The following is a 15,201-nucleotide window of genomic DNA, read 5'->3' on the forward strand; positions in this document are numbered from 1 at the left end:
ACCAGGCGGGACTCAGTACCTGAAATGGTGAGAAAGCTCCAGCGGGTGCAGTTGTTCCTGGCAGCGGGTGCAAGTCGGTGCTTCGTCCAGGGGAAGAGGAGATCTCGACGTGGAGGAAAGCTGGAGGTTGTTGCATTGCCAGGGAAGAAACCAGCCGCGGAGTTTCCCGGTAAAAAGGTACTACCCTTTTATTCGCGGTAGTGGTGAAGCGTGGCTATCCGACTGCCGGGGTGCTTGGCACGGGCGATTCGACCACAAGAAGATCCAGGAAGGCGAAAAAGAGGGTGAACTAGTTATCCCCACTAGCTCAGAGGAAGAAGACTCTCCGGGATGAAGATCTTCTCTGTCGTTGGGAAGTGGTGAGACGGTTCAGCAGGGCTCCACCGGTGGTGTCATCGTTGCAGGTCGGCTCAGGTTTTCCCTCTTCAGATTCTTTGGTCCTGTGGCGACTTCTGAAGTTCCAGTCCCCAAAGCCCTGCTTTTATGCAGAAAACCCCCATTTATCAGTCCTAGCTTTCACTCAAACATGCTAAGTGGTGAGCCGGGCGGCTCACCACTGGGCCAATCACACAAGAGTGCGACTTGAGTTGCCGAGGCAACTCAGTCCAGGTTGCCTAAACCCCCCTTCCACACATCCTGTAAACCCAGACAGAGTGGCACCACTTTTGGAGGCTTCTGTGGAGAAGCCTGCCAAAAAGTGCAGCAAAGGGCTCGACTTGGGTTGGAGTTACAGAGGCGAACACAAACGCCATTTTAAAACCGAGTCCTGGCAAAATGACCCAACCGGGGAATAAATATTAAATAAATAACCCGACGGTATCTTTAACATTGCACCAAAAAGTGGTGCGTTTAAAATGAATGGGAAAATCCCATAGGAAATATTCCGGTGGAATATTTCGCGTGGTAACCACTGCCACCAGCCAGAAACTCGACTAGGGGGGACTGCACAGTGCCCCCTCGAAAAACAGACCCAGGGGCAATCTAATTACCCCTACCAGTACTTCCACAATATGGTGGTTTGTACTGGTTCTGTTCCCAATTTAAGACTAGTAAAGTCAATGGTGACTTTACATGCCCTGGGAGACAGTAGTCAGTCCCAGAGTATGGAGTCTATGTTTGGAGGTCATTATGACACCCCTTTGTTACTGCACTGAGGGTGCTGTGTAACACACTTACCAAAAATACATGAAACCCTATGGAGTAAAAGACCCCATAGCCCATTAAACACATTACAAAGTCAAAGGATATCTCAAATCATGTCTAAGAGTGGGAGAAAAAGAGTCTCACTCTTAGCAGGAGAAAAAAATAAACCCCAAAAATCCAGCAAAGCTGCTGGGGGACTCACTAGGTTTGGGAAATTAGCCTTAACAGAATTCTCCCTAACAGCGTTCAAACAGCTGGGCCAGAAAATTGACCAGCTCGGCAGATACGTACTGGTTTGGGGTGAAATTGCTGGTCGGGAGGTGTTATTGGCTAATACATATGGACCAAATGTTGATGACCCTGCTTTTTACATGGATGTGCATCAGTTAATGTTTTCAATCAATGCTAACACTATAATATGGGGGGTGATTTCAATGTGGCCATGGACCCTGAGCTGGACAGGTCCAGCGTTACTGTCAGAGTACCTACCAAAACTGCTGTTACCATGCAACACATTTTGTCACAGCTTTCTCTTGTTGACACCTGGCGTGTGCTACATCCGGACAGCAGGGGATACACGTACTACTCCTCGGTTCACGACTTGGAGTCCAGAATCGACTATTGGTTTACCTCCCCCGCTGTGGTTAAGACACTGAAATCGTGCGAAATACTATCCCGAACACTATCTGATCATTCCCCTTTCGTGCTGGAGGTGGGGGTTGGTGATTCCCCGGGTACAGCTAAAAGATGGAGAATGCTGGGAGGAATTCTGGGGGACCCTGGGGTTGTGGAGGAATTACATATAGAAATCACATAGTTTTTTGCCAACAATATCGGATCTGTTGACAGATATTCCACTGTCTGGGAATCCTTTAAAACTTGGACTACTGGCACCTTGATGTCTAAGTCCGTGGGCCTCCTTAAAGGGGTCTGCGCTGAGTTAACCGAAACTGAATGCAGATTGGGGCAGCTTGAGAAGACATACACTCAAACACAAGATAAGACAATACTAGCTGAAATTCAAGCTCGACTATAGGAATTCAACGCATTGGCCACCAGAGAGGTTGGCTATATGGCGGCCCCGGTCCGCGCCCGTAGATATGGTGAAGGGAACAAGGCTGGGAGGACACTATCCAACCTACTTAGACAAGACAGGCAACCTAGCCAGGTTACGGACATACAAACGTCACAAGGGGAGGTGCTCCTGGGTGAAAAAGATATTAATAACGAATTTACCAAATTCTACCAAGACCTGTGTAGAAACAAAGACACTAAAACAGACACTGAAATTAAATCCTACTTGGAGACACTTTCCATGCCGAAACTGTCTGAGGAGGCCCGATTGGCATTGGAACAGCTGGTAACCGCTGAAGAGGTTGCTGAGGCGGTCAAAGCATTGGCATCCAGGAAGGCTCCAGGGTCGGATGGGTTGGGAGCCGAATTCTATAAAGAGTTTAGCGAGGAGCTGGTGCCTGTGCTGTTGCAGGTCTGGGAGGAAGCACTTCAGATTAATATACTGCCGCCGACAATGAGAGAGGCTGTGATAACTGTGCTCCCTAAACCTCGGCGGCCCCCCCAAGACATATCATCATATAGGCCCCTTTCCCTTATAAATACTGATGCCAAGATAGTTGCAAAGGTATTGGGCAGTCGGCTCCTCCCGGCAGTCCCGACACTTGTCCATCCAGACCAAAACGGATTTATCCCCACAAGATCTACTGCCCTCAATCTCCGTAGATTGTTTGGCATTATGGCGCAGATAGACCCTGGAAAGAGCGCAGTGGCCATATCCCTGGATGCCGAAAAGGCCTTTGATTCTGTATCGTGGGCTTATTTGCTGGCGGTTTTGGAAGCATTTGGTATGGGCCCTAATTTTATCAGCTATGTGAGGTTGCTATACACGGAGCCGGGTCCCAGGGTGTTGACTAACAGATCCATTTCTGAATTATTCCTTCTGGGGAGGGGCACTAGACTAGGGTGCCCATTCTCGCCTATACTATTCGCACTCACGATAGAGCCAATGGCAATCGCAATCAGACTCCGACACTCAGACAAAGGAATAAACCTGAAGGGCGCTACCCAACTAATCTCTATATACGCGGATGATACGCTCTTGTATATCCGAGAACCAGAAAAAAAATATCTTACCCATAATGGCTGAAATCCAGGAATTTTCGTCCTACTCTGGATACACTATAAATAATAGCAAATCAGAGATGTTCCCACTCACGCAGGCAACTAAATGTCCTGATGCACCGTGTGGACTTAAATGGTCTGATCAAAATATTAGGTACCTGGGGGTTCTTGTCTCCAAGGACAGACATACATTGTATACAGACAACCATGAAAGCGCTTTGAACACGTTAAATGCCAAATTACCGATGTGGGGACACCTTCCGATCTCACTACATGGTAGAGTTGCAGTCCTTAAGATGATAGTTTTATCCAAACTACTTTATTTTTTCGTGAACATCCCTATATGGCCGGGACGCCCCTTCTTTGATAGGCTCCGATCAATGGCGGTAACTTTTATTTCGAACGGGCAAAATGCAAGAATAAGGTGGGAAAAGATGATTGAACCATACTCCTCTGGCGGCATAGTGGCACCTGATTTTGAGTTATATTACTATGTAGCCCAGGCTCAATTTGTAAAATACTGGCATGAGGACACTAACTATCCACCCCACACATGGATTGAAGAATACACCACGCATCCCACGAATATACAATCCGTAATTTTTGAGAAAAACTATAAAGACATGTGTGACTATAACCCGGTGAGCTGCACGGTCCGGGCATGGCAGGCGGTATTCAGAAGACTGGGCGTGGACAACCCGTATAACCCAGAGGTTTCCCTTTGGAGTTACCCGGGCATACCTCCAACGCATGATAATAGCCTGCAGGGGGCCTGGGATCCCAATAGTGAAATGAAACTTGGAGACATGTTCATTGATGGGAAATTTGTGTCCCTAGAAGACGTTCTGGGGGCATTGGGTGGTGGGCCGCTTAGGACACTCCAATACTATCGCATGAGGTCAGCTTTTCAGAGACACTGGCCACTTTTTTCGGATGAGCCTCTTACACATCCTTGTATACAGCTGGCAACTGCCAAGGGCAGCCTTGGTATTTCCACGCTATACACGGCGATCCAGGCACATACCCCTACGATAAACTTGGTTAAAGAGAAGTGGGAGAGGGATCTACACATCCCCATTGATGACAAAACATGGGAAAGGTATTGCTCGCTCACGAAAAAGGTATCCTTAAATGCTGGTCTACGTTTAATACAGTTTAAGATTTTGAATAGGTTGCATTACACTCTGGCAAAGATAGCCAAATTCACGATTGATGGGACGGGTGAATGCCCTAAGTGTGGAGCACCCCAGGCTGGAGCATTGCACATGTACTGGGAATGCCCGGTGGTGGCAGGCTTTTGGACGGCGGTGGTAACAATGTTAGAAGAAAGTGCACAGGTGCCCCCTGTACTAACCCCATAGAAATACCTATTTGGCGATATAGGTAAGTGCTCTGAAAAGATCAGGAGACTGTTCAACATCTCATGCGCAGTGGCCAAAAAATGCATTTTACAAAATTGGAAAAGTACTGGGCCACCGAGCATGAAACACTTCCTCCGAGAACTAACATATGTAAACGAATCAGAGGAACAGGAACAATTTGTCCTTACCCGGCCAGCCACAAGCAGACTCAAAGACATATGGGGCCCCTTCAGAATGTACTTATGTGACATGGTTTCCTGATGATGACGAGACAGATTAAGCTTTAATATTCAAATGTGATATGTATAGTATTACTGCTGTAACTATGATCGTGAGGTAATAAGTGCTGTGTATCTTGTGTGACCGCTAATAATTTTAAAAAAAGTTTAAAAAAAGAAATAAACCCTTGTTCGAGGTACGTTGCTGCTTGCGCCTATCTAGGCTGGGTGACATGTCGGGCTTGCGCGGTCTGGCCGAACTTGCTAGCGTCTGCCCAAAAGATTTTGGAATCGGCTTGGCAAGTATCGCTAAGGACTTAGCTGTCAGAGAACTGGTTTACTTTTTTATTAAGTTTATCATCCATCGAAGAGTGGAATAAGCCCACATTTTTGAACGGAAGGTCCAGAATTAGTTCCTGAATGTCAGGGTTGGACTTCGTGGGCCTAATCCACGCTGAACGCTGCATTTCAGAGGCGATGCAGATAGCCCTCCCTGAGGTATCTATGTGGGCCTCCGCTGCCTCCACGATATCCTGAGCAACCAATTTGGCTTCTGTGAAGCCTGATCTAAATGCTGACTATTTGTGTGAAGGAAGCTCTGGTAGGAATTCAGCGATCTCTCTCCATAAGCTCTGGTTGGCCGGTGCAAGCATGGCATCCGCATTAGCCTGTCTAAGATGCAGCCCAGCGTTTAAGTAGACTTCTTTGCAGAAGGCTTCGAGTGTCCTGTCCTTTGTCAACCAAGATGTGGTTGTGCTAGAGGATGAAGAAACTTGTGGCTTCAAATACATCAACACTGCTGCTATTATAGAGGAGTGGGGTTGACGGTGAGCAGACAGAAGTAGGGTGTCACCCTCACCATGCCTATATTTTGCATCAAGCATTTTGTTGGGGGTTTGAGTAATATGATGCTTGGTCCAGCCCTTTTCGGCCAAAGCCTCAATGTCCTTCTGGAGAGGTATACCTGACCTGCTGGACGCTCTGAGTGTCAAGACCTGAGCCAGTATCCCCAACTCAGGTTGCTCCTGCTGGGGCTGTGGGATACCCCAGGTACTCAGCTAACCCTGCCAGCCTGACATGGAAGGCACATGCAGACATGGACACCTCTGTGTCGTCGTCCTCATCTCTATCTGCTGGATTGGCTCTACACTGATCACTATCCTGGAGGTCCGTCCCTGCCTTGGGATCTGCAGTATGATCTATGTTTACCCCCTATGGGGCAGAGGGAGGGGCCTCTGGAACCTGTTGCGGGACCAGATCTGTCCTCGGGGGAGGCTGCTGAGGCTCCTGAACTTGAGCTGGAGGAGGTGCTGCAAACAGGGCCTGGGGAGGCTGAGCTTGCACCGGAGCTTGTGGTAGTACCGGAGCTGGTGGTGGAGGAGGCATCATCTCTTTGATGAAGCACTTCATAATTTAAGCCAGCTGCTGGGACTTCATGAGGCACATGAATTTCTCGAAGAACTGCTCCTCACACGCTGTCGGAGCGCGATCTGGTGCCGCTGGAGATGTGGGCTGAGCCTGCGGACCCATGCCTGGCCTACATGTAGCTTGCCTCTGTGTAGCATACATTAATGTTACTCACTGTAGTGACTAGAGTACCCCAAGTCCATAGTACCCTTTCTTCCATACTTGTGGGCGTCCCCCAACATGGCGGAAGCTTTGGCAGCGAAAAATGTCGCTTCCCCTTTAAATATAGTACAGTGTGCAGGGGTACAGCCTCAGGTGTGGGAACGCCCCGCCGAGGCCCCGCCCTCCGGCACCTTACCTCAGTCCACTTTGAACACATCGGACACTTAGATACCTGGCTACTCTTAGTACATATTAGCCCTTGGCATACTAGCAGGGGAAGGCGATTGGGACGTATGGAGGAAAGGGAACTATGGACTCTGGGTACTCTAGTCACTACAGTGAGTAACTTTAATTATTCATACATCCCGTCCCCTTTTCTCCATCCTTGTGGGTGATTCCACCGAACAAGAACACAGGATGGAGCTGTGATAACCTGCCTCATATCTAGGACGAAGCAAAAGGTGTTCTTCAGAACCACCTGACCAAACTCTGCATCACGCCTGGAGCTGGTGTCCAGTCAGTATTGCCTACAGAAGGCAGACGAAATGTCCCAAGTAGCCGCCTTGCTGATGACATCCCAAGAAGCATGTCTCTGAAACACGACAGCCATGACCTTGGCTCTGACCACATGGGCATGAATCCCCTCAGGAACAGGTTTGCCCATGGCTGTGTATACCTCAGTGATGGCCTGAACCACCCAACGGCGATGGGATCCTTGGAAGCCAAAGAGCCAGGGCAGGAGCCCCCAAACGTCACAAACAATGCCTCCTACTACCTGAAGGATTTTGTCTGAGAAAGAGAAAACTTGATGACCCTTTTGAGGTCCAAGGAATGCAGGGCTCTCTCTGCCTACGACTGCAGGTTCGGGAAGGACACCGGTAGGCAGATCTCTTGATTCAGATGAAAAGGAGAGATCACCTTGGGCAAGATGTTTGGGTGAGTGCCATAGATGACCATGTCATTGTGAAATGAGGTGAAGGGCTTGCACAAGGACAACGCCTGCAGCTCACTAAACCTGCGTGCAGAGGTGCCAGCCACCTTTAGTGTCACCAAGCGGGTGTCCATAGAGGCTATTGGCTCGAAAGGCCTGCGCTGCAAAGCTGCAAGAACCCCATTGAGGTCCCAGATTGGGTGCAGCCTATGCACTGGCAGAAAAAGCCTAGACAGCCCATTAAGTTTGGCCCTAACCACAGGTTGGCTGCAGAAAACACATGCTCAGGGGAGTTCTTGTAAGCCCCAATGTCTACCAAATACGTGTGGCACGTGTCCACCTGAACTCCAGAACGAGCCAGGTGTGCTGAAAAAGCCAGTATGTCATCTAGAGGACAGGTGACAGGGTCCAGACCCTTGTCACGAGCCAAATTGCAGAACCTAGTCCATTTACTCTTATACTGGGACCTAGTCGAGGGTCCGGATGTTCCACTGTCCCGCCCTGATGCGCCAGGAATCCCCTGATGGAAATCTGAAGGTGGACGGGACCCTGGGAGCACAACAGCAACAGATCTGAAAACCAGGGTCTCGAAGGCCAGTGGAGGGCAATCAGGATGTGGCTGAAACCCACCAAAGCCCGAAACTTGCGGAGGGTCCTTTGGAGCAGAGGGGTGGGCGGGAACGCATAACACCTGCGGCGGTGCCAACAGATCTGGAAGGCATCTGCCAGAGACCCCCGACCCCATCCAGCCCATGAAGCAAACTGAGGGCACTTGGAATTCAGAGGGGATGCAAACAAATCCAGGTCCGCAAACCCCCAACGCTGGAACAGGGGCAGCAAGGAGTCAGTGCGCAACCCCCACTCGTAGGTGTTGAACCTCAGGCAGCTCAGCTGGTCCACTTCTGCATTGCTGTCGCCCGGGAGTTGGACTGCTGAAATCCAAAGTCCCTACGTTAGAGCCCATTCACAAATCAATACCGCCTCCATGCAGAGGATGGGGGAACGGGTGCCACCCTGCTCGTTCAGGTAAAATATCATAGTAGAATTGTCCGTCCTGACCAGAACCGACTTAACCCTGATGAGGGGCAAAAACGCTTTGAGGGCCAGGCCCAAAGCCCTGAGCTCCAGCAGATTGATATGCAGGAGGGCTTCCCTCTTGCAGCATGCTCCATGAATCCCATAGCCCTCAAGTTTTGCCCCCCAGCTCGAAAGAGAGCAGTCCGTCGTCACCACCAGGGTAGGCTCCAGTCAAGTGAAGGGGGATACCACTGAAACATTGCCATACATCAGCCACCAGCGATGATCGGGCAGTAGGAACGGTGGAATTGGGATCCTGCCCGTCTGAGACCCTGTCTCCTGATGCCAATAGGCCGCCAAGTGGAGCTTGAGGCACCTCATCTTGAGGCCAGCGTGCTGTAAAGTGAGCACGCAGGAGGCCATCAGGCCCAAATGTGCAGGAACCACCATGCTGAAGTGGTTGTGTTGGTCAGAAAGTGGCCCACGGCCTTGCAGAGGGGCAGAAGCCTCTCAGGTGTAGGAAATAAATGATGAATGGTAGTCTTCCAACGCACCCCTAGGAAGACCAGTTCCTGAGGGGTTTATAGTGATATTTTCGAATGCCATAGTTTCGAATGGCAATGTTTTGAATAAAAATGAGTCGAAAAAAGGCATTTTTTTTAAAAAAAGATTTTTTTATGGGGGGGGGGGTCCCTCCAACCCCTGTTTTACCCCTAAACACCCATTTTAGTAAAAATAAATAAATAAATAATTTACCTACAATAAAATTCATTTTTTCGATGCATTTTTATTCGAAACTATGTTTTCGAAAAAATGATCGGATACCTTCCTGAGGTGGGCACAACTGTGACTTCCTCTGGTTGAGGGGAAACCTCAGCTGATGAAGGATATCTGCCAATCTCTGACCCCGCCCTCACCAGCCAGTCGTCCAAATAAAGGTACAGATGATGGCTCTCCAAGCAGAGAAGGCCCGCCACTGCATTCATCAACTTCGTGAAGACACAAGGAGCCGAGTTCAGGCCGAAGGGCAGCACCTTGTACTGAGAGTGGTACAACAATCATAAACCACAGAAAATTCTGATTCGGTTGGTAGATGGGAACATGCAGGTACGCATCCTTGAGGTCCAGGGAACACATCCAGTCCCCTGCACAAAGAGACTTGGCTATGTGCGTGGGCGTTATCATCTTGAAGCGTTCCAGCGGTAAATACAGATTTAGAAATGACAGTTCGAGGACAACATTCAGGCCAACCGGGTTGTTCTTGTGTACCGCAAAATCCTGGAATAGTACCCAGAGGTCCTGTTTACAAGAGCAACTTGTTCTATCGCCTGCATCTCAAAGAGCAATAAGGACCTCCTGTAAAAGAGCCGGGGACCCGATATGATGAAGAGAAGGAGAGGATGGTAGAGGAAAATGAAGACTTATGCCCGTGGAGACTATGGATAGGATCCATGGGTTGCTGAAAATACGCTTCGAGGTGTTCTGGAACAGAGCAAAACGGCCTGCACAGGCGAGCTGTGTACCCCGACCTTGACATCACTGCTTCTTGGCATCAGAGGCTGGGGCAGAGGAGGGGGAGCAGAAAAAACACTGCACCATTCTCTGCTTCTTCCTCCTGTTGCCTCTGGGCGACCTGTCAGGCCTCCGTGTACTGTGGTCTCTGAACCCCTTGAAGCCGTAGAAGGCGCAGAGCTTGAAGGATTTCTGACCTAGTTTTGTCAGGATGGCAAAGGACTTGGCAGTTTGAGTGGAGGTTTTCTTCTTTGCCTACTCGTCATCGGTTGATGAATGAAAAAGGTCCATGCCCTCGGGCAGATCCAGGATCCACTGCTGCACATCAGATGAAAACTTAGTGGCGTGCATCCACGCCGTCCTTCTCATCTTGACACCAAGGCACAGCCCTCTGCTGGCTGTGTCGATGTGGGAGACCGAAGACTCCATGAGGTCCTGCGCAATGGCACGGGCCTCTGACACATCAGCCTTGAAGGACGCTTGCTTGTCTGAAAGGAGGTCAGGCAGAAATTCCCTGTGCTCCCACCACAGCTGCAGGTTAGCTGCAGCCAAGAGGGTGTCTGCACTGGCTTGCCGCAGATTAAGCCTTGAGATGGAATAACAGCGCTTTCCCAAAGACTCGAGGACGTTGTCCTCCTTGGAGAGGCAACTGGATGTGGCTCCCATTGAGAAAGACGACAAAGACGATAGTTAAAAATATCAGGAAGCCACAGCCACCACTGAGGAATGTGGCTGCGGTTGGGAGATGTGGAGGATTGGCTCCCGTCCATCAGCCTAAGCCTACTGTCCAACCTCGTGTTCATCTTAGCATTGGCCCTAGGCTTCTCCCAGACCTTTCACGCCACCTGCAGAACATCCTTCTGGAGAGGTATGCCAGACCAGATCGAGGTGCGCATCCCCAAGCTCAGGCAGAGGGACCTCCAAGAACTCCGCCAGGCCCTGAAGGCAGTCATGAAACACCTTAACTGATGCTGAGGGCTCATCAGTTACATCGCCCTCCTCCCCCTTTTTCACAGACTGAAGGGAATCCGGGCCCTGGGACACAGGTGCCAGTGGGGTCCCCCCAAGGTCCGGAGCCGCAGACAGGTCCTACGGCTGTTGAGGCGGAGGCGTGGTGGTACATGAGGAGGTGGAGGGGCCAGAGCAACTGGTAGGGCCAGGACCGGCTCCACCTGCAGGATGACCTCCTTCACAATGTCCTTCAGGAGCCCCTTCATTTGAGGGGAACGCATGAAGAAGTGGAAGCGCTCGAAGAAGCAGTCGCCACAAGCTGCCATGTCCCTAGGGGCCTGGCCCTCCGACGCGCTGGGCCTCCGCTCCTGGTCAAAGCGCTGAGGCACCTGGTGCTTGTAGCCTTAAGGCTGTGATGGGTAGATGTATTCCTGAGGAGACCAGAAACTTGCACCGTAGGTTCCGCTTCCAGAGGGAAAGGGGCAGGGATCATCTTGCAAAGCCCATTCGATGGGTGAAAGCACTGGCAGGCCATGAGCTGGATCCAAGATGGCCACCAACCTGGCAGGCTCCGCCACGGGCCTCTGTGTCATTTTGAAGCCTTGTGCCACACCCTGGGCGGGAGGGTGCAGAGGCCCGGAGCCAAAAGAGCCTCAGACACGGGAGGATACAGCTTGGGCCTTGCACCGAACCAGAGGCGTCGACCTAAGAGATCCCTCTAGTAAGGCAGTGAGCCCTCAGCCGGACGGCCAGTTGTCGTAATGCCCTGATTCACAACCTCTGAGCGAGCTCCGGTAGGCTGGACGCCCTCGGAACCTGTGCTGGTATCCCTGTTGGATCGTGCAGAGGACAAACTCTTGGAGGTGGCACTGAATGATCCCTTAGCCCCTGGGGTAGGAGAAAAGCACAAACTTGATCGCCCTTCTGAGGACAACCTGGTTGGGCCCTTGAGCTACTCAGCTTCAGAGCTGGTAGCCAGGACGGCCTCAGGTCTATCCCCAGAGCACCTGGAAGAGCCGATAGCCTTAGAGGCCTCAGCCTACCAGAACCTGAATTCGAGAAACTGCGATCCGTGGGAACCCTGGGGAAGGAGTTGCCGTGCTGTGTCGAGCCATGCTGAACAGCGGGCCTACCTTGTCTTGATGAGAGGTCCTGGAGACAAAGTCCTTAAGGTGGGGAGGAGAAGTGTGGAAGATCTCCCGCCACTGCGACAATCTATTCTTCAATGCCCTGTGACCAAGAGCGCTGCAAGCCGAACATGCGTCCCAGCAGTGGTCGGGCCCTGCACACTCAAGACTGAGTGCATGATAACGGATAACGGGGAGATTTGTTGGAATTTCTTACACTGTTAATGGCATAGTCTGGCAGATCCAGATAAATAGTGTTGTTAAAATCAAGGTATGAGGCGACCAGGGCATTGCAAACTAACACCTGGTGTGGTTGTGCTAGATAGGGAAAGATTTTTATCACTGCTGTAACTTGTGCATTCAGTGACAGGTTCTCGTTGGTAATAACACCCAGATTCTTCACCTCTGAGCTAGGTTTGGGGCATTGCCCAAAAGAGTCAAGCCAGCATGCTGGGGACCGGAAATGGTGGTTATCGTTTATAATTAATTATGGGTATATACTCTTATAGTGTTACTATAGTGTTCATTTAAACAATGTATATTAAGAATACTGTTAAGGAGGTAGGATGCAAGTGTGGGGGGTGGTACACAGGTTGCCGGTATGGGTTTTGTGTTTTGGGCTAAGGAGGCAGGAAGCCAGGTATGGATCTTTTGCCATGCCAGCTCATGTTTGACTCTGAGAAAACCCAGCCCCCTCGGCTCTTCCAATGCATTCTCTAGCTTCACCACCTCTTCATATTGTTCTAAAACTAAATATTAGATGAGATCGGATGGGAGGATATGTAGCCTGTTGTCAAATTACAAACTGTAACACACTGGAAACTGGGCTCATTGCCCAGCTTTTCCGTTTTGCCAATTATATTATCCTGGTGAAATAATGTTACCATGTTTGGTAAGTGGGAGAATTTCCAGGGGTCCGGGTCTACAAGAAACCACAAAAATAACTTAAAATATGGTCCATAAAAGGAAATTCATGTCAATAATGTCCACTATATATACTTGAGAATGTGTGGGAGAGGTTAATATTGGGTGATTACTTGTTCTGGAAGTTGGGGCCGCTACACACTGTGGCCTTGGGTCACTACAGTATAGGCCAGAAAAGTAAACTTGCCCCCACAGGTCAAATGTTGCCAGTCCTCCCCTGGTTAATGCAATAACAAAAGCATATCCCGATTTACTGGAAGGTACTTTGTCAATCTCTGAAGGTCCTGACAACAAGATACTTTAATAGGGAGTGTCTTGATTGCTGACCATATCTGCACAACACCTCAAGGCTTATTGAACCTTGGTTCAGTAAGCCTTGAGGTGTTCCCATCCTCTCTAGAGCTGCAAGCAACTCAGGAATCTTTTTCTTTGATATGCAGCAAGTTTGCAAAGCCTTAGCATGATCTCTGTACACCTTAGAGTACACCGTGTTTCTGATTTTTTACTCTCATTTTCAGGCTTAGCTGACATATGTAACAGACACCCTGCACTTGATATGGCAGAGTTCTATTGTTTGAATTCCCTTCTTTTTCCTCATTCCCAGGATGTTGAAGAAGCTGATCAAGGAAATAGTCATTGTCATTTTCCCGCAATGAACCAGGAAGTACTGTTTTCTTCGGAGGTTGACGCTAGCTGCGGCTCAGGTATTCCCCTTGAGCCCCAGTGCAGTGAAGGGTCAGCGAGGGTGCTCCTTAAACCCATCCCTGCCATATGTCCTGCTCAGGGCACCCCGGGGTCACCTTTAACCTCAGGCCAACTCACTGGTCTCTGTTGGCATCTCTGATTCACTTTCTGCTGATGCAGCTGAGCTTTTGCATTCTGCTCACTCTGTTGTCAGCTCCTGTGTAACTTCAGCGGTCAGCACAGCTCTTTTCAGGAGCTCTGCTATCTCCAGTGGACCTCTGTGTCTTCCCGCACACGGAAGCAACACACATCGGGTTGAGAGCATGTCTCCCCTATGGATGGGGCTTCTCTTCCTGTTTCGGTCCACAATGCCGCTTCCTGCTGCGCACACTCTGCAATATTGCATGCCTTCTCTTCTCGTGTCGGCTTCAGCTGGCGCTCTTCCTTCGGAGGCAATCTCCAAACTCCGGACTGATTTTGCCTCTACTACTCCTTCTGCATCGCTCTCCAGCTGCAGCTCATTTTTTAGTTTAAAGGTCCCGCCCAGAGGCTGGCTCTACAACAACTACACTGCACATTCTGTTTAATAGCACCTCTGATGCTTACTAACTCTGTCCCTCTTCCTCGCCCCAGTACTACAGGCAATATGGATCCTGAAGTCCATAGTGGTTTTGGACCTTTGACATTTAGTTAGTTTTGATTGCTTTGTGAAATGAGAGTTATCAGGGTTAGGGGATGTTATGAAAAAGGTTTGTGATTTAACATTTGGGTTGGGACCTATACCTAAAACAGAGTCATAACAATGAGAGGATGTCATATTTAATTCCTGAACCCCCAAGGTACAAACTTTATTCTGTTTAAATGACATTTCACAGCTTGTTCTTTTGGTAGTTTCAAAGGAGGGACTTGTGCAATGACAGCAGGCCATAAGATATTTGGAAATTATAGGACTCTCATCCTCACAAGATGAATACTGCGTCTCTCCCAAAGTAGTCACCACTTCCTCGCTGACAGCCATCTCCTACCATGTGATCCTCCCTGGTGTTACCACCCCCAAGGTTAGGATCAGGTAGCGTCTGCCTTCCCCAGGACACATGGGAGGAGATGCTAAACTGGGGTTCAGTGATAACTCTGCAGGATCCATCACACCCAGAAGAGGAATAGCTAAGATGCCCCTGCAGCATCAGGGAAGAAAGGTCTGTAAAATTAAACAACTAAGCAGAGGTGGTAGAGCCTCATATTGAGTAAGGTGACGAGGGAGGCCATTTATGATAATGTAGGTTACCCAATGTAATCAAGGCATTCGATTTGTTTATTTATAATTCAATCGTAACCAATTCTGCAAAAATTGTGGTTAATGTTTTCACATACGTAACACCAGCAGCAGCATTTTCATATTACTACCTGCAAATAGCAAATGTAAAAAAGCCATTATTTGATCACCATTTACAGTACAATAGAAATAGAATAGTAAAGTGCACTTTACCGGAGTTTGAAGCAGAAAAAGATGTACCCAATTGTGATATGCTTCAACTTGCTTTAATTTCCAGCTTAGAATAGGAGACTGAGCCACCTGAAAAATAAAACAAGGATTTAACAAATCTACTGCTTACAAATGGAGCAATCTT

At 49.4% G+C, this 15,201-nt stretch overlaps 1 protein-coding gene across 7 annotated transcripts in view; it reads right to left on the minus strand.

Moving 5' to 3' along the window:
• Positions 1-15,201, minus strand: part of PARP4 (poly(ADP-ribose) polymerase family member 4) — a 2,748,946-nt gene that overhangs the window by 243,063 nt on the left and 2,490,682 nt on the right. For all 7 annotated transcript variants that reach the window (XM_069639202.1, XM_069639198.1, XM_069639200.1 and 4 more), the window contains one exon: positions 15,060-15,146. In XM_069639202.1, coding sequence (XP_069495303.1) covers positions 15,060-15,146 — 87 coding nt within the window. The remainder of the gene's footprint in view (positions 1-15,059; positions 15,147-15,201) is intronic.

This window comes from Ambystoma mexicanum, chromosome 7q (assembly GCF_040938575.1).
Source record: "Ambystoma mexicanum isolate Mex_15411 chromosome 7q, UKY_AmexF1_1, whole genome shotgun sequence".
Taxonomy (NCBI): Eukaryota; Metazoa; Chordata; class Amphibia; order Caudata; family Ambystomatidae; genus Ambystoma; species Ambystoma mexicanum.